At 43.7% G+C, this 20,225-nt stretch overlaps 1 protein-coding gene across 1 annotated transcript in view; it reads right to left on the reverse strand.

Annotated features, from left to right (window-relative positions):
* The window catches only part of PAPPA (pappalysin 1), a 611,319-nt gene that overhangs the window by 80,513 nt on the left and 510,581 nt on the right, over positions 1 to 20,225 (reverse strand). The window contains exons 18-19 of the mRNA XM_029613956.1: positions 17,921 to 18,068; positions 9,019 to 9,128 (exon numbers count right to left, since the gene is read on the reverse strand). Coding sequence (XP_029469816.1) covers positions 9,019 to 9,128; positions 17,921 to 18,068 — 258 coding nt within the window. The remainder of the gene's footprint in view (positions 1 to 9,018; positions 9,129 to 17,920; positions 18,069 to 20,225) is intronic.

Raw genomic sequence — 20,225 nt, forward strand, 5'->3', positions numbered from 1 at the left:
AGCAGTACCATCTTCCCTGCCCCTGCTTCAAGAGTCCAGATCCAGTCTCTCGTGGTGGCTGCCTCATCTTAATTTGGAAAAGGGGATGGATTTGGAACCCCCGGACTGGGTAGTGGTTTCCACGGATGCCAGTCTCTTAGGGTTGGGGGCAGTGTGTTTGGGCGGTCAGCCCAAGGGCTTTGGTTAGTAGGAGAAAGAACCTGGTCTATCAATCGGCTCGAGACATGGGCAGTACGTCGAGCTCTTCAGGTTTTCCTGCCTCTGATCAAGGGACGGATGATTCATGTGTTTTCGGGTAACGCAACAACAGTGGCATACATCAATTGGCAGGGCTGTAAGAGAAGGTTGTTTGCCTGGCCGGAGCGCTAACTCGATGGTCTCGCAGCATCACATGTAGCAGGAATAGACAATGTGTGGATTTCTTCAGCAGGCAACAATTGGATCCAGGAGAATGGGAGTTGTCCCCCGAGGCGTGGAATCACATCTGTACCAGGTGGGGCGTTCCCCAGCTGGATCTGATGGCTACATGCACCAATGCAAAGACAGAGAGATTATTCAGCTGAAAAAAGGAGGACAGCTCGGTGGGCCTAGATGCTTTGATGTGTCCATGGCCAACGGGGATCCTTCTGTACGTATTGCCTTCATGGCGCCTATTAGGTCGGGTCCTCAGGTACATAGAAACACATCCAGGCACAGTGGTGCTGGTAGTGCCAGAGTGGCCACGGTGGCCTTGGTTTGAGGATCTGGTACAGCTCACGGTAGAAGGTCCTGTCAATTTAGCTCATCTTCCAGGATTGCTGTATCAGGGATCCATATTATCAGATCAGGAGGATCACTTCTGTCTCGCGGCCTGGCTTTTGAGAGGCGGAGGCTGTGTTTAAAGGGTTACTCTGAGCAAGTCATTTCCACACTCCTTCAGGCTAGGAGGCCAGCTATGTCTATGGCATATGTCAGAGTCTGGAAGGTGTTTGAGGAGTGGTGCCTTCAGTGAAGCCTGGATCCCCTGAATGTAGAAGTTTTGCATATTTTGGAGTTCCTGCAGCAGGGGCTGTCTTCAGGTTTGGCGTACAACTCACTTCATGTGCAGGTCGCTGCTTTCGGGGGTGCTCAGGGGCACGTTCCATGGTTGTGCGCTTGCCGTTCATCCGGATGTAACCAGGTTTCTGAAAGGGGTGAAGCATTTGCGTCCTCCAGTGAGGAAGATTTGTCTGAATTAGAGTTTGAATTTCGTCCTTCGTGGGGCCTCGTTGAGTCTTTGAAGAAAACGACTATAAAGGATTTGACACTCAAGGCAGTTTTTCTAGTGGCCATTTGATAAGCCAGGCGGATTTCGGAGCTTCAGGCCCTGTCTTGTAGGGATCAATTTTTGCGGATTTGCAGCGACCGGGTTTCGTTGCGAACAGTGCCTTCCTTTGTCAATCAGACAGTGGATCTGCTGGGTTTTCCGGAGTGGTCGAGAGATTCCCCTAGGGATAGGGAATTGCAACTTTTGGATGTATGCAGGACTCTTTTACGCTATTTAGAAGTCACCAATGCCTTTCATCGGTCTGACCACCTCTTCTTATTATACAGCGGTATAAAGAAAGGGGACAAGGCCTCTAAGGCTACCATTTCTCAGTGGCTCAGGGAAGCAATTTGTTCGGCATACATTTGTAAAGGTCAGCAGATTCCTGTGGGTTTGAGAGCCACTCTACAAGGGCTCAAGCTGCATCCTGGGTGGAATGCCAGCTCTTGTCACTGCAGGAGATTTGTAGGGCTGTGGTGTGGTCCTCGATTCATACTTTCACCAAGCATTATCATTTGGATGTAAAGGCGCAGGACGAGTCGTCTTTTGGTGAGAGTGTCCTGCGCGCTGGTCTTTCGGGTTCCCGCCCAGTGTAGGGGTGCTTGGGTACATCCCACTGGTCTGGATTGATCTGGGTATGTTCAGGAAAGGAAAATTGGTTCTTACCTGCTAATTTTCGTTCCTGTAATACCACAGATCAGTCCAGAGACCCACCCTGTGGACTACGAAAGCCTAAAGTGACCTGCCAACTTTTTCTGAAGTCAGTGAGAAGAAGAGTTTTACAAGATTCCTTTTAAGCAGGATCTGCGGTATCCCTGCTTTCTTTGGATTATCTTTTTCATTGTGGATGTGAAAGGTTTACTGTTGTTGAGGGTTTCAAATCTTTTGGCCCTGTCACCTGTTTGAGGGGTAATTAAATTTATCTTGGCTTGGGTAAAGGTCAATACTGAGAGGCTACAGGTGGCTTTCTAGGTTAAGTAGCAGTGCCTCAAAGTTTTGTTCTCTGACTCCATCTGCTGGTGGGGATGCATAACCCACTGGTCTAGACTGATCTGTGGTATTACAGAAATGAAAATTAGCAGGTAAGAACCAATTTTCCTATATAGTTCCAAAAATCTGATCTTTATGGAACAGCTCCCCTATGAGGAAAGACTAAAGAGGTTAGGACTTTTCAGCTTGGAGAAGAGATGGCTGAGGGGGGATATAATAGAGGTGTTTAAAATCATGAGAGGTCTAGAATGGGTAGATGTGAATCGGTTATTTACTCTTTCAGATAATAGAAAGACTAGGGGGCACTCCATGAAGTTAGCATGTAGCACATTTAAAACTAATTGGAGAAAGTTCTTTTTCACTCAATGCACAATTAAACTCTGGAATTTGTTACCAGAGGACGTGGTTAGTGCAGTTAGTATAGCTGTGTTTAAAAAAGGATTGGATACATTCTTGGCAGAGAAGTCCATTACCTGTTATTAATTAAGTTGACTTAGAAAATAGCCACTGCTATTACTAGTAACAGTAACATGGAATAGACTTAGTTTTCGGATACTTGCCAGGTTCTTATGGCCTGGATTGGCCACTGTTGGAAACAGAATGCTGGGCTTGATAGACCCTTGGTCTGACCCAGTATGGCATGTTCTTATGTTCTTAACTTATAAACTTGGGTAGAGCCCAAAAAAAGCAACCAGTGTTCCCCAATAGTCAAAGGGATTGCTAGATACTTAAAAGATTCATGGCTCATGGCCATATACTGCTCCCCCCAGAACATGCTATTAAAACACAAAATTGGTTATCATTCTTTTAATATTAAATTTTTAATAAATATTCAAATTACCTCAGTAACAGCACCTTAAACTCCTCCTATTGACATGCAAATAACACAAAACCCTGCAATCACACACTCTCAATCTATATAACAAATCTGCCATAAAAGCACTAACTGATAGGACACATTGTAACAATGCTGTCTGTATGGAGATTCAGACCTACAAATACTATAACAGGTCCTAGAACAGCAATACACCTCCAATTAGGAAAACAGAACAATCAACCTGCTATAAATTCCTCACAGAAACTACACACTAGCAGAATATCTCACCTCAGTCATCTACCTTATAAATGGGCCATGACCGACGGCCCGCAAATGCGTAGTAGAGCACAGCTCTACTGCGCATGTGCGGGCAAGGACGTCGGTCTTAGCCAGCGTAAAAAAAAAAAAAAAACATGGCGGTGTCGGGTGGCAGCGGCAGCGGCGATGGCGGCGTCGGGTGGCAGCGGCGGCGTCGGGTGGCAGCGGCGGTGTCGGGTGGCGGCGGCAGCGGCGGCGTCGGGCGGCGGCAGCAGCGACGGCAGCGAACGACGACGAGGAGCAGCGGCGGCCAGTAGCGAGGGGGGGAGGAGAGAGAGAGAGGGAGGGAGGAGAGAGAGAGAGAGGGAGGGAGGGAGGGACTGAGTGAGAGGGAGGGACGGACTGAGTGAGAGGGAGGGAGGGAGGGATTGAGTGAGAGGGAGGGAGGGATTGAGTGAGGGGGAGGGAGGGATTGAGTGGGAGGGAGGGACTGAGGGAGGGAGGGACTGAGTGAGAGGGAGGGAGGGATTGAGTGGGAGGGAGGGACTGAGGGAGGGGGAGGGACTGAGTGAGAGGGAGGGAGGGAGGGAGGGGGAGGGACTGAGTGGGGGGGGGAGAGAGGGACTGAGTGAGGGGGAGGGAGGGATTGAGTGAGGGGGAGGGACTGAGTGGGAGGGAGGGACTGAGGGAGGGGGAGGGACTGAGTGAGAGGGAGGGAGGGAGGGGGAGGGACTGAGTGGGAGGGAGGGACTGAGTGAGAGGGAGGGAGAGGGAGGGAGGGGGAGGGACTGAGGGAGGGAGGGACTGAGTGAGGGAGGGGGAGGGACTGAGAGGGGGGGAAGAGTGAGGGGAGAGGGAGAATGAGGGAGAGGTGAGAGACAGGGATGTGAGTAAGTGGAAGGGTAAGAAGTTGTGGAGCAGAGAAAAAGGGAGTGGAGGAGGGCTGAGGGAGAGGGGATGGGATGGGATTGAGACAGGGTGGGGAGTGACTGAGGGAAGGGGAGAGAGGTGGGAGTGACTGAGGGAAGGGGAGGGAGGTGAGAGTGAGGGGAAGGAGGCAGTGGGAGACAGAGAGTGAGTAAGACTGAGGGGTGGGAAGGGGGTGAGTGACTGAGGGGAAGGGGGAATGAGGGAGAAAAAGTGTAGGAGGGTGCTGTTTTCGAAAATGGACCGAAAACAAAAATGTAATGTAGCCCGTTGTGACGGGCTTAACGGCTTGTAAACATAGAAATGCCCTCACCAAATACAGAATAATGTACCATAAATTAGAACTAGAAATATGCAGACAAAAACTTAGCTGGAAACCCCATAAAACTAGACTTTTCATGCAATGCAACATTGGAACAACTGAAAAGGAAATACTTTTCCTCTTGTACTGCAAAATCCAAAAGGTAGAAGAGATGCACATACCCAAAGCTGACATATTCCCTTCACTAAACTTTAAATAAAATGCAGTGTTCTACCTTTGTTGTCAGGACATTTTTTTTTCTTAATCAGATTGGTTCCAGTCTCTATGTTCTGCTTTCCTTTGTCTTCTCTAACTCCTTTTCTAAAGTCTTCTGCCTACATCAAAGCGCCTGCTGTCTGGTGCCATGAATGCATTTCAAGCAGGCCCTGTCCTCCAGAAGCACTTTCCGGAGGCTCTCTGGCCCTGCATGAAAGCAGACGTGCAGTGCTGCAGAGCGAGGGACACTTAGTAAGCATGCTGCCGAGGGGGAGAGAAGAAGCTGGGTGCCACCACCCATGAGAATGAATGCTGTTACAGTGTGTGTAGAGGGGAAATGGGCGGAGAGGGAGGGAGATTCTCAGTGGGTTGAGAGGAGATGTGGAGAGAGATTGGGATGCTACTGAGTGGGTGGGTGGGAGAATCTGATAATGTTGTTTTATTATCCTGGCTTCTGTCCACCAGAATAAACTCTGATATTTACCCAGAAAAATGAGTCATTTTGTCAACTGATTTTCTCCTGTTTTTCTTATTACAATAAATCTTGATAAATTCCCGAGAAAAATAAAGAGCAATAAAAACCGAAAATGAAGGTCCCTACTTATAGCTTAGTGAAGTGAGACTCTTAAGTACCCAAGAAATATGGAGCTGTGCAATACCAAACATCATGGGGGCAAACCAATCCCACCTTTTTGTAATATTTCTGGAAACAATCATTCCTATCTCTCCTTACAAGGAATATTCCTGTGCCTAATGAGCCCTCCAGGGATAGTATAATACTTAGTACGGTATCAGACATCCAGAAAAGACCCCATGCACTTTCCAGTGCCAGTTTGATTTTGACTCAATTTACAAAAAACTAAAGCCCCAAAAGGGAGCCAATGGGACGTTTTTCCTGTAATACCGACATAAAGAGATGATGTTGACAACTTGACCTACCGGTCTGGCTGGTAATATAATCAGGGACTGAGAAAGAACAGAGAAGCTCTGTAGAATGGTAGATCATTTTAACCTTCTATTGGCATCTTCCCCAGGGGCATTTTCCAATGCACTGGATGCATTTAATTGTTTAATAAAGCTGGCACTAGAATGAGGTGCAGAGGGGATGGGGGAGGGGTAGCTGTTGGAATGGACACTGCGCTGAGTAAGCCATTTGTAACACAAGGGACACAGCAGAATAACTGATCTCAGCTCTTTTGAAAAGCAAGTGTTTTCTGTATCAGGTTCTTCCGATATCAGCATGCTGATTAAAGGAAAACAGACACAAACACACTGAAAACTGAAGAGCAGCAAAATATGAAACTCAAATATTTATTTTCTTTCCCTTCTTGCTGCATCCATCACACTTTTTCTTCATTTGTTTCTTCTAATTCAAGAGACCTATGAATAGCATAAAATGCACTTAGTTAACTCCTCATTTTCCTAGCTCAGTGGTTATTTTAGCTCTGGAAGGAGTAGAATGGTAAGCTCTGAGATCTGGAAAATTAATTCCCTTATCATACTATGAGATGATGGTCATTTCATATGGATTTGGTTGAGAAGCAGTGCATCCACACAGAAGCACAAGAAAAAGGTCTACATCCAGGTACAGCTGGCAGGTTCATCAATCAACATCAAACTGCCTCTACGAATTAAATCAAAACATGTATTGCAGCCATCTTCAAGTAGTATAAAACCGGGACCAGGGTAGAAGATAATTTCTTTATCACTATTGGAGATGATGGCTCCTTTCATATAAGGTTGGTTGAACAACAGGGCATCCTTACACCTGATCTGTATCTAGTAACATGCCTTTCAATTCACCCTTATTAGAAAAGTGGCACTCCCATAGCAAGACAAGGCTGCCAGATACATTAAAGTGCACGGTTGGATACTCGATTTAGAAGTGCTAGACTAGCACCCAATGCAATAAGGAGATTAGCGCATCGAAAACGCATGCCCAAATAAACGTGTAGCCAATAGTGCTCATCATGTGTAAATTCCATGTAGATGAGGCTATTAGCTATTACCACACAATGCAGAAAATCGCTGGGTGCCCAAAGTACAAATCCAGCCCCGGAGATGGCATTAAGTCAATCTGCGAGTCAAAGGGCTCATTACAAATTAGAAATACTGTCCCCTGTGGTTGCTCCTACTTAGTATCGTTGCGATACTTAACTACTGCTTGCGCTATTTAAGAATAAAAGTTTGATGTAAAAAAAATGTGGACGCACAATATACACGACAATATACATGCTCCAGGCCAATTTCACTTCTTCCTTTTGTGCGTGTATATTGTACATGTATGTTGGGTGAAATCGACCTGAAGCAAAATAAAACGGATGCACATATTGCGTGCCCGTTGCAATTGTGGGCAGCAGCCACATCTTCTGGGTACTAGATGCATTTGAGCACTAGGGACGCAAAACTCTTCCAGTTTTAAAGTACACCTTATATGACTGAACCCAAGATACCCTCCTAATTAATTCATAGATTCTAATAATATAACTTTTTTCAAGTATCAGAATTACTTTATTGTGGTAAATAAATGTTAGAGAACATTGAATTATTAGGGACTCACCAGTTTGAGAAATATATTGTTTGTTAGTTCCAGAGGTAGCAACCCTACTGGTTAAATGCATGGACACAACTGTTACAAAACTTGGAGATTACTGGAAATGCAACCTAGCAATTTAGGGATTCCCTTCTCACAGCAGGAGAGGGTGTCAATTCCGAAAACATGGTAAAAAGCAGAGATGAGGAAAAATGTTCACCTCAGAAGAGAGCAATGCAAGAAGAAGTATACATGCTTTTGAAGCACCTCTTTTACCCCCATTTAACCGTACATATAACGCAGACATGAAACTTCTAAAAAGTTTTTAGACGATATGGAAGAGTCAGAGTCTGTATACATAAGTCCAAGAATAGATCCTTTACAAAGTTACTATTCATTATGGCATGAATGCATAATGCAAATTCATTAATTCACCACACCCCCCATATTATTATACATCAATCCTATTATGCATGAGGACATCATTGTGAATAAAGGGAGCTAAATCTCTTCTCTAACCTAGCTACAAGTATTGCAACAGTGAAGAAGGGAATAAAGTACTGATTCTGGTCAGTTTTCAAATCTTTTTACTGATTGTATGAATGTTTTTGTTTTAAAACTTATGGCAAAAGTTTCTGAGTAAAAGCATGGATTTTTAATTTCACATTAAAGAAATTGTGAATCAAGGAAATCACTTTTTAGATAGCCTTAGAAGTTCACTGATTATGTATTTTATTTTTTATTTTTTTTATATTCCGCTTTTTGGCACTTCAAAGCGGATTATATTCAGGTACTGTAGCTCACAATCAAAGGGGTCATTCTTTAAAACGCGATGTGGCCATATCGCGTGTGTTAGGGCCTTATTGCATGAGATAATGCCCTAACGCTCACGATAGCGACCACATCACAATGTTAAAATTTAAATGAGGGAAAGGGGAGGAATTAGGGCAGAGTCAGGAAAAACATTTTTCCGGTACTGCTGCAGGCGATAATGTTTTAGACATTATCATTTACAGTTGTGCTATGGGGGCGATAGTGCACGCTGCGCCACACCGCATTGGGTGAAAACACACCTCTGCGATGCCTGCCCCTTTTTTCTTCTCAGCTCATCATTCCACTATATTTATAGCGGAATGATGAATCTAGGCCTAAGTTTGTACCTGAGGCAATGGAGGATAAAGTGACTTGCCCAAGATCACAAGGGCAGCAGGAGGATTTGAATCCTGGTCTCCCAGGTTCAAAGGGGTGAAAGTGTAATGAATCCCCCTGGTCCAGTAACTAAGGCCTGAAAAGTGGGGAGATTTTCCTTTAGCTATAGTGATAAAGATATTGTTTTTGGAGCAGGAAGTAATTAATTATAATTAAAACACATTTGTGCAAATAGCCCCAGATAATGAAAACTGATTCCCCTTTCTCCCAAGGTGGCCCTTCCTTGGCAGAAGAACTCTATGGAAGTATGAAGGCTACAAGTCAAGTTCAAGCAGCAGGGTGAAGAAAGTGGTTTGAATAATAAAGTTCCTCAGAGTGATGTGGGATTCTAGATTTATCCTGACTGTGCTATTCTTGGTGCAGGGCTATCCAGAGCACTGTAACATTTTTCTATAAGAAACCTAGGCAGGACAAAACTTGTGGATGGCCCCCATCACCCAGCCCAGTGGTTCAGCATTTTTTAACACAACCATCAGACTAACCTTGACTCGGGGGGGATCCATACTGTGCTGAAGCTGTTGCTCCGTCATGTTCAAGGGCAGTACCACTGACTCCCTGTTGTGATCTAGGCATGAAGGCACACACTCGGCTCCTTCATGATGGATACACATGCAAAGGGAAAGAAAAGAAGAACGAAACTAGTTTAAAATAATATTCAGTAATTGAATAATCATGTAAAACATCTAGTTCACACTGACACCAGCTGACCAGTTTCACTGCCAAGTATTTCTTAAAGGGCACTAGTAGCTAATGCAATGGGAACCTACCAGTGCAGTAAAGAAATACAAATTCTAAACATCTGGAATCTTAGTCAGATGGTAGTATTAGCAGATAAACTGAGTTCTAGAGGTGGGAATCATTTCCTTCTTCCTTGCAACATTCTTTATGTTTCTCTTTTGGTTGTAGACTAGGAGTGTCCAACACCAGTCCTTGAGGGCCATAAACAGTCTAGTCTTTCAGGATAAAACATACATGAAAGAGATGCATGCTGCCTGAATTGTATACAAATCTATTTCATGCATATTTATTAGGAATATCCTGGAAACTCGATCTGGTTTGTGGCCATCGAGGACCAAAGTTAGACCTTCCCAGGCAGGTATTCAAAAACCTGATAAGCAGGTAAGATAACTGGCTCATTACAGAAGCTCAAGAAATATACAGCTGAACTTAACCAGCCAAGCTAATTCTAGTACAACACGAATTCCCTAGCTAAACCTAGCCTAGCTAGTGCTGAAAATCCTGCACTAACTAGCTAAATCCTCTACTTAAAAAATGTTAAAAAGCCAGGGGACTATTTCAGTTTTAAAAAATTGCTCACAGAACCACTTACCCTCTTGCCTCTAGCCCCACTCTCCTAGTGATTATTTTAATAAAGTAAATGTGCATCACTGACACCATCACCTCCTTGGTCTCTTCCCTTAGAATGAAAAAAAAAAGCCACAGGGAAATCCCTGGGATCCCCTGCCTGCTCCAGTCCAAATAAGGATAGAAGGCTGGCCTGGAAATCCCTTTTCCCACCCTCCTGGCCTTTTTTGGCTTGCCAAGGGGCTCACTTATATTTTTAAAAAGGGGGTGAGGGGGAAGGTGATGGGGACCCACAGGGCAGCTTATTTTTTTCAAGAATATTGGGAGGGTGGGGGATAGGGGATGGGGCTGCCAAGTGCTTTTCTTTTTTTTTTTTTTACGAAGAAAGAAACTTGACTGATCAGATTTAGAACTGCACCTGCAGCACCTAGATTTGTCTGGCCAAGTTAGTGGCTAGAGCTGGAAATTAAATTAGTGCTTGTTGCCTAACTTTCTGGCCCCGCCCTAACACTAACACTACTCCCAGACTTGCCCAAAAATTGTCTGGCTAAATTTAGCTGTCTATGGAAATTTAGGGGGATAATCTTTGCCAGTTAGGCTGTCCAGTTTTCAAAGGTTTTGATCCAGCTTACTTAGTAGCTGGATCCCTTTGAAAACTGAAGGCCTCTCCCTCCCACCTTGCACAGATCTCTGGTTTCCTTTCAAAAATAAAAACCACAAAAAAGTAGGTAACTTGCTTTGAAAAGGTGTTAGTGAAAGGTGATTGATTTGAGTAGGTGTCAAGTTTTTACACAGGAACAACAGTAGAGAGTTTGGCAAACTAATTGAAATGTGTATATCATCAAAGGCAGTACTAATTTGCCTGTGAAGTTCAAGATCTATTGCAGGCAGAGAGCTTAGTACCTTCAATCCTGTGGAAGTATTGAGAGGAGAAGATGTGGCTGGGGGCTGAAGAAGATTGGGAATATTGGGACTTAAAAAGTTTGGGGAGAGATGAAATTGTGGAGTAAACTAAATTCAAGTGTGCATGTTCCTTGATTAAAAGCCAGGAAATGTATGTAATATCTTTTAGTATATATGTGTGTGTATGTGCCTGATTTAAAGATAAAGAGTAGGGAGGGAGGTAATTTCTTTTCTAATGTCTTTCTTTCCCTCCCCAACATCCACGCACCTCTAAGCTCATTCTTTGATTTATAAACTCTTTTCCGTATAAGAGGACAAGAGTCATTTCCACATAAAAATCAACCGGGGATTGATCTAGCACAAGAGCGTGAACTAGCCCTTATCAATTAGATTAATTGTTCCCTTGCAGGTCTGTTATGTTTGCCCGTTTGTGGGATAGCCCATGAGCCAGCTCACTCACCCCAATGCTGGTCTCCCTGAAGTGCAGCAGGATGCCACCAATGAGCAGCCAGACAACCTGCAGCCTTCTGATGCATCCCTAAGCACGTGCATGCTGAACTTGGGCACATTTAAAGGGCCCTCAGAGGGAAAAGAACCTCCATCGCCCTCAGATGACATCACATACCTAGCCCTATAAAGGTTTCTCTCTGCCTCTTCCTCACTGCCTCAGCAATGGGTCAACTACCATTTAGGAATTGTGAGTTGCTACTTCAGTGTTTTGCCTCTTTGTCTTCAGCCTCATCCAGCCTTGCCTTGCTTCTTCATCTTCAGCCTCATCCAGCCTTGCCTCGCCTTTACGTCTTCAGTCTCATCCAGCCTTGCCTCGCTTCTTCGTCCTCAGACTTGCCCAGCCTTGCCTTGACTCCTCATCTCCAGTCTTACCCTGCCTTCTCCAGCTCCAACCTTGCCATGTCCCTTCAACTGACCCACAGTATTGACCATAGCCTGTGAGTTGACCATCCTTGTCTGCCACCTGGCTTGACCTGACTTTCCTTGTCTGCTGCCTGTCTTGACTAAAGCCTGACTACATAATCTCTCTTCATCCTCACCATAGACATTCACCTAAGACCTGCCGGCCCCCAAAACCCAAAGGCTCAATCCACCACGAGGAAAGGAGCTGGTATAGGCAAATTTCCATCTCAAGTCTCTGTGTTGTCTTCTGCCTGTTGGCAGTGAGGACCTACTGGGCCTCCCAAGTAGGTGGTGTCAACCTCACTCTAACATAAGGATCCACAACTCTGACACAGGTCATTGCTAAATTAACATTAAATACAATCACATAAATTTAAAGGACTCTGATTTACACATCACCACTCCCACAGCAACATAAATTAACTAGGAATTCAATAATATGAAGATGCAGATAGTCCAGCAGTGAGATGAGGGGGAGTCTTTTGCACCAAGTGCCACATGTTATCTAACAGTTGGTGAGACGTTGTATGTGAGCACCCAGTGCAAAGAGCTCCTGGCTCTCAGAGAATGGGTCTGATCTCTGGTTAGAGTGGCAGATCTGAAGGAGCTGAGGTAGAGAGGTATATAGAGACTTTTAGGGATAAAGTAGCCAACCAATTCCAGTCTGGCAGCCTCTGCTCTGATTTGGAGGAACAAGGTCACCTGGTCAGACAATATTACCCTGGTATAGCAGGAAGTGATCCTGAAGCAAGCCCTTGCTCTGCAGGTAGTGTATTATCCTCTTGCAACAAGGATGAGTCTCCAAAGGCTAAAGCCTAGGAAGGAAGGATTAGGTCAGCCATCATAGTTGGTGATTTGATTATTAGGAATATAGAAGTTGGGTCGTTGTTGGACATGAGGATCACCTGGTAATTTGCCTGCCTAGTACAAAGGTGGAGGACCTCACATATCACCTAGATAAGATTTTAGACAGTGCAGGGTAGGAGTCAGCTATCATGGTCCAAGTGGAAACCAACAACATAGGAGTGTAGGAGGAAGGTTCTAGAAGCAAATTTAGGCTCTTAGGAAGAAAGTTGAAATCCACAACCTCCAGGGTAGCTTTCTCTGAAATGCTCCCCATTCCACACACAGGACTCAGGAGGCAGGCAGCGCTCCGGAGTTTCAATGCGTGGATAAGACAATACTGCATGGAAGAGGACTTTACTTTTATTAGGAACTGGGAACATTTTGAGGAAGAGGGAGCATATTCTGAAGGGATGGGCTCCACCTTAACCAGGGTGGAACCAGGCTGCTAGTGCTAACCATCAAAAAGGAAATAGAGCAGCTTTTAAACTAGAACATGGGATAAGCTGATGCATGAGCTCAGCAGAGCATGGTTTGGAGGGAAGTATCTTCAAAGGATACCAAAACAGTAGGGGGAGTTAGGGCATCCTGATAGGTTCCAATAAAAGCAAGTGAAACCCATGGGGTGGATTTTAAAAGGGTTACGCACATAACCCTGAAAACCCTCTCCTGTGCGCACCAAGCCTATTTTGCATAGGCCCTGCGACGCGCGCAAGCCTCGGGATGCATGTAAGTCCCAGGGCTTGAAAAAGTAGGCGGTTGGGCGGTCCGGGGTGTGGGCATGGCCAGAGGCTACTGTTGCTGGGCCCGGGGATCACGCGCCGGCATTTGGCCAGCGCACACAACCTACGCCTGCCCAGAGGCAGGTGTAAATTTAAAAAAAAAAGGTAGGGGGGAGGATTTAGGTAGGGCTGGGGGGCAGGTTAGATAGGGGAAGGGAGGGGAAGGTGGGGAGGGCGGAAGGAAAGTTCCCTCTGAGGCCGCTTCGATTTCAGAGTGGCCTCAGAATGGAATGGGGAAAGCCATCGGGGCTCCCCTAGGGCTCGGCACGCGCAAGGTGCACAAGTGTGCAGCCCCTTGCGTGCGCCAACCATGGATTTTATAACATGCGCAAGGCTGCGCACGCATGTTATAAAATTGGGCGTAGATTTGTGCGGGCCGGGTTGCGCGCACAAATCTACGCCCACGCGTAGGTACGAATATCTGGCCCCATGTGCCTAAGTAAAGAATCACTTGTGTTAAAAGATTCCAAAATACCCCTGTCAAGTGATAAGGAGATTGTTAATACCAATAAAAACATAATTTGAAATGTCTGTATGCTAATTCCAGAAGACTAAAAAGTAAAATGGGAGAGTTAGAATGTATAGCACTGAATGAAGAGGTAGACATAATTGGCATCTCAGAGCCCTGGTGGAAGGAGGATAACCAATGGCATATTGTTATATAAGGATTCAAATTGTTTCGCAATGATAGGGTAGATCAACCTGGTTGGGGGGGGGGGGGTGGCACTTTATGTTAGGGATGGCATAGAGTTCAACAAGATAAAGATCTTGCAGGAGACTAAATGCACAGTTGAATCCTTATGAGTAGAAATTCCATGTGTGATGTGGAAGACTATAGCAGTAGGGGTATACTACCATCCACCTGGCCAAAATGAAGAGACGGACAATAAAATCCTAATAGAGATTAGGGAAGCTAATAAATAATTGGAGATTTCAATTACCCTAATATTAACTAGTATATGTAACATCAGGACATGCTAGGGAGGTAAAGTTGGAAGATGAAATAAATGGAGCAGCTAGTGCAGGAACTGATGAAAGGGGGATCCACTTTAGATCTAATTTTTAGTGGAATGCAGTATTTTGTGCAAGAGATAACGGTGGTGGAACTGCTCAGCAAAAGCAATCATAGTGCAATCAAATTTGACTTAATGACTGGAAGGACATTAAATAAATCTACAACTCTAGCCTTATATTTTCAAATGGGAGACTGATAAAATGAGGAAACTGGATAGCCCGTGCCATTTTTAAAAATGGCGCCGGCCATCCATTACTCCTACCATGTGACAGGGGCCGGCCAATGGCACAGGTACTCTAACACATGGTAAGGGCAAAGGGCCATCGACGCCATTTTGATTAGTGGCAGCCAATGGCCCGAGAGCAGAAGATCGCTCCCAGGACTCCCACTGGACCACCAGGTACTTGTAAAAAGGTTTGGGGGGGGGGGTTTGGGATGGTGGGGGAAGCTAAGGGATCAGTTTTAAAGGGTCAGGGTGGGTTTAGGATTGTTTTGGTATGCCATTTTTCCCGCCCTCCCCCAAAACAATAAGAGAACCCCACGAACAATTTCGTGGGGTTTTCCTATCGGTTTCGGGGAGCCCCCGATTTCTGACGACTTTGAAAATATCGTACGATATTTTCAATCATCAGAAGCACGATTCACTTCCCTAGTGTGCAGTTCTGGTTGCTGCAACTCAAAAAAGATATAATTGCTTTAGAAAAGGTATAGAGAAGGGCAACCAAAATGATAAAGGGGATGCAATGGTTCCCCTATGAGGAAAGGCTAAAGAGGCTGGTTCTATTCAATTGGAGAAGAAATGGCTGAGGGGGGATATAAGAAGTCTATAAAATCATAACTGGGATAGAACGGGTAAATGTACATCATTATTTATGGGGGAACTCCATGAAGTTAGTAAATGGCACATTGAAAACAAAATCAGAGAAAATTCTTTTTCACTCAATGCACAGTTAAACTCTGGAATTAATTACCAGTGGATGCGGTTAAGGCAGTTAGCGTAGCAGGGTTTAAAAAAGGTTTGGACAAATTCCTGGAGGAGATGTCAAACTGTTATTAACAAAGTAAGCTTAAGATAATAGCCACTACTTATCACTGTGTGAGAGCAGCATGGGACCTATTTATTGTTTTCAATCTTGCCAGGTACTTGTCAGCTGGATTGGCTACAATTGAAAACATGATATTGGGTTTAATGGTCCCTTGGTCTGACCTAATATGGCAAGTTCTTATGTTCGTAATATGGATGAGATAGATTTGCATATAATGGAGGCAAAGCATGGAAATTTATCTCATGAATATTCATTGCAGATATCCTGAAACCTGACTGGCTTGGTATATCCCAAGGATCGGATTAAGAACTCCAGTTTTAAGACACATAAAATTAACTTTATTATTGAATTCTTAGTGCGAATATTTATCTTTAAAAAAAACAGTTATAATAAAGAATCTAGGCATAGCATGTGTTTTTTCTTTAACTCTGACTCTGCTCTATATTATTTCTGTAAAGACCCCATCCCCTTATGTTTTTTTTTTAATTATCTGTCGCTTTTTAGTTTCAGTTCCTATATCACTTTCACCTAGCACTGCTCACACTAGACTAACCAGCTTTGTATTCTGCAGATACAAAAATAATGGGCAAAGGATTTCCTTATGTCATCTCACTAATGAAGATCATAATAAATAAAATTAATAACAAAATCTTCAAAACTAAGAAACTAAAGAAACAGACACCCCTCAGAGAAAGGCTTACAAATGTTATGGCCCACCTACCAAGCACTTGGTGGGGCAAGAGGTTCATGCGCATTTCATGTTAAACTGTTAGCTTTGGAAAGGAAGACTGCAAATGCTGAGTGACTAACCAGATTTATCCTCAAGGCTCCTTACTGCAAAGTCCCAGACGAATAAAAGTCATGCTCAGATAAAGTGCCCTGGCATGTTTATTAAGATCTGATTTCCAATTTCCACTTAAAGGAATGAGTAGGTCTCCTGTTCTGATATGTGACTGGTAGCTGGCATCATTACAAAGGAATGAGCTCATGCAGGTTTCTGCTTCTGCTCCCAGAGAGACAGGATGGAATTGGATTTCAGATGACTTACAGTTACAAAACAATAATAATACTTATGCACTAGCATGGAGCTTTCCATCCAATGAGCACCCCAAAGCACTTTACAAAGCACAATCAATAAAAGTGTGACAGTCTCTGAGGTGGGCATGGAGCCGGGCAAGGACTTCAAGCATTAGCATATTACAGAAATGTAACAATTAATGCACAATGCGACTCTTGTATACTTTTGGCTATATAGTACACACTAGACAATGTGTGCATGTAAAATGGGGCTTTAAGAGGACATTTCAAAAAATAGATGTTTATCAAAACAAATGAGCTCATGTGGGATCTTCTGTTAAAAGTTACAGTGGCTTTATGAGCAGGGCTTCCCTAGAAACAGGATTCACAACATTGAAACTTGGACATCTCTTCTTGATTTGTATGGCTGCCATTTGAAAAAAATAAGCTGTTCACAACTCAGGAAAAAGTTTAAATGTATAATTTACACACATTTCTCTTTTCCACATAATTAATTCAAACCTAACTGAGACCACAGAGGTTTAAATCCCAGCTCTGCCACTCTTCCGTGACCGAGACAAATTCATCTGCCCTCCCAATTCTTTAACTTTTACTCCTTTGTACATTTTCATAATCATTTCTATGTAGTCATAAAGAGCAACAAACAAGTTACAGGTGAGAGCATTTTCTGGACTAGATTAATGCATCTGTGGCTAGCTTTCGAACCGTTACTCTCCCTTTATCAGATTAGCAGATATGAGGTGCGATGAGTGAGCTAATGACATAGAGGGTCATTTTCAAACCTTTTCACTTGGGTAAACAGGTGTTTGCCTGCTTAACAAGCATTTATGAAAATTGCCTGATCATCCTCAGTGCAGGTAAACGTACACATACTGCTGACAGCGTGTGTATTTTTAGCACAGGAAAAAAGGGATGGGCTTAGGCTGGGGAAGGGAAAGTATGCTGGGGAATCTCAGTTTGAAATCCCCCATGCGCACTTGCTGGAAAGAAGGTGCAAAGAATGTGTACACAAAGTACCCGCATTCCCCCACTGGTCTGAATTTTCAAAGGGAGTTTCCCTTTGAAAATCTGCTTGCAGTCTTGCAAGCCCCACGGGCAGTTTAAAAATTGATTAAGCTAGTCCAATAAAAGGTTATCACCTACAACTTGTTGCTGACCTTTATATTCACGTAGGAAATCAGACCACAACGTTTTTTTTTTGGCAGGGACTTGTTAACCTTCATCAGTGTCACCAATTTATTATGAAACGTAGAGTGTATTACTAAAAAGAATATAAGAAACAGAAACTGTTTAGGCTTTGCTGCAAATCTGCAAAAAAAACCAAATCAGTGAGAAAAGTGAACAGGAAATAATAATACATGCCAGAAATTGGAAATGCCACCATCTAAGAAAACTCCCTTATTGGCTGCTCTTAAGAGCACACATCCAATGGCCCTCTGCACCCTCCCTCCCTCCCCCCAAGCAAAGTACTGACAATGTGAAACCTAAACAAACTCTTCATCTACCTAATGTAACTGTTTTCAGATCTCTTAGTTCATACCTATTCCATAACCCTCCTTGCAGAGCACCTTCAGGTTGCCATTGAGTTGATGAGGGGGTGAGCACTGACCCTGCATCTCCCGACACAGGTGGAAGTTGCCACTCCAGGAGCCATCCTTCCTGCAGTGAATCCCATTATTGCCAAGACCCTGAAAAAAGAGAAAAGGAAAATCCAAAGGCATTAGCCTACATTCCCAGAAATAGACAATTTAGAATCAAGACTTAAGTCTGTCAGTCCCTATCATTAACAACTCTGTAGTGATATCCTATAGTCTCATTTCCTGGTGATAATCTCTCCAAGCCTCTTGTAATCATACTAACCTTTAAGCAACCATATCTTTGACTAGCTTATTGCAAATCCCCAACTACCTTTTCTGTGAAGAATGTTTTCTCAAAGTTATTTTGAACAACATAGCTTTGACTTGTCTACTATGTCCTTTATTCTGTTAGCTTAGTGTTCAAATGATCCTCTAGAATATCAGTTTTAATTATCTTGAAAAGCTGGCAAAAGTCACTTCTGAATATTTTGTAAGCCAGGCAATACAGATTTATTTTCTCAGGATCACGTATGCACTGTAGCAATCTTGACAGCTGTTAAAGAGCAATCTACCAAAAAATAGCCCTCAACTATGAGTATGGCTCATAATTTACACAGGGCCACAAGTTTTACTATTTAAGAGCAAACTAAAAGATGGCAAAATAATAAATCAGACAACTGTATTTTAATAAAAAACAAAACAAGTTCAAAATGGGGTCCTCCTTCTACATTCATTTAAAATATTTAAAGGAAGGGGAGAAAATGTGTGTTCAGGAGGGAGAGAAAATGAAAGTAAAGAAGGCATAAAGAAAGATAGGGGTCTTGCTATTGCCAGGTTAAGGACTCTATTTTTGTTAATGTTGGGCAAGCTACTGTGTAATATTTATCTTTGCTTGTCAGGTGAATCTCGGCATTTAAAAGAAAACTGATGTCACAGTCTTAGCAATATGGCAGACAAGAGTACTATTGACGGAGATAAAGGGAAAAACAAAGCAAATTGTGGAATGATAGACAACAGGTAATCAATGACACCAACAGAGAGATACATCAGGAAGATATATATACCATCACCATAAATGAACTGTATGGTATCACAATGAGAGTGATGAGAGGAAAAGGACATGAGCAATCAGGCTGTGATAGGCAGGGTTCCCCTACCAGCAAAGCTCCTGTAGCTCAGTGGTTAAGATCCTGCTTTGCAGCCAGAAGGTTGCAAACTCACATCCTAAAGACAACAGAGTCTCTAGTTCTGTGGAGTGCAGCAGTGGGTAATAACTCTTCACAGGCACCCAAGAGCAGAGTCAAATCCTGAACTGGTACGATGGCTTAAATGCTTGAGTGTACATATACTGTGTCTGTGTATGGAATGATAGGTGCCTGTGCATTTTCACTGGAAAGTTATTCACCATGTAATTAAAGGGAAATTGTGCTGACTGACAGCACATAGAAAATAGTAATATCAGTAGCAAGTAGCTACTGATATAACTAGTGAAGGAGTCTATTTGTGAAATAAAGCTAACATGTTACTGGAGGATGCAACTTAAAACTGCAGTCTGCTTAGGCTTTTTCATTGGTGAGGGCACATAAGGGATGATGCCATAAAAATTGTGCTTCTCATTGTCAGGTCACAGTGCTGCTTTAATTAAATTCAGTTTCAGGGTTTTGAGATTGTTGGGGTAGGGCATTTGTTGTACACATGTTTTGTCTGAGAAACAGTCACTTGCGAGGAGGGAAATTTTCGTGGAGGCCTAGGTTTGTTCAACACGAAAAAGAAAGTATGACGCCGGCTGCTAAAACTAGCCCATCAGCTGTCTGCCACTGTGGGCAGCCCTACTGTACACAATAGGATCTGCTGTTTTTCTTCAGGCATGCTCACAGATTCCCACCAGTCGGCAGTGTACATCACTCTCTCAGAAACTGTCTGCTGCAACCCAAGGCAAATCCATACCCTAACTCTAATAATTTCAATCAGCAACCCAATAGAACAATAGCATTATACAAATATAAGGTGCAAGGGACCTCAAGAGGCCATGTAGTCTTATTAGCTTGTTTCTAGGCAGGATCCACTACATCTAAACTATCAAAGCGAGAGCGTGTGTCTAATATGCTCTTAAAACTCTCCCATATAGAGACTAGTCTGGTGGCTCAGTGGCAGTGCTGCTTGCTGCCATGCAGAGGAACTGGCTTCAACTCCCAGATCAGGTCTTCCATTCCCCATGTCAGCCAAGACTAGGAATACTACAGTGACAGCGTCCACAGTCCCTGAAGT

The sequence above is a fragment of the Rhinatrema bivittatum genome, chromosome 8, assembly GCF_901001135.1.
Source record: "Rhinatrema bivittatum chromosome 8, aRhiBiv1.1, whole genome shotgun sequence".
Classification (NCBI taxonomy): Eukaryota; Metazoa; Chordata; class Amphibia; order Gymnophiona; family Rhinatrematidae; genus Rhinatrema; species Rhinatrema bivittatum.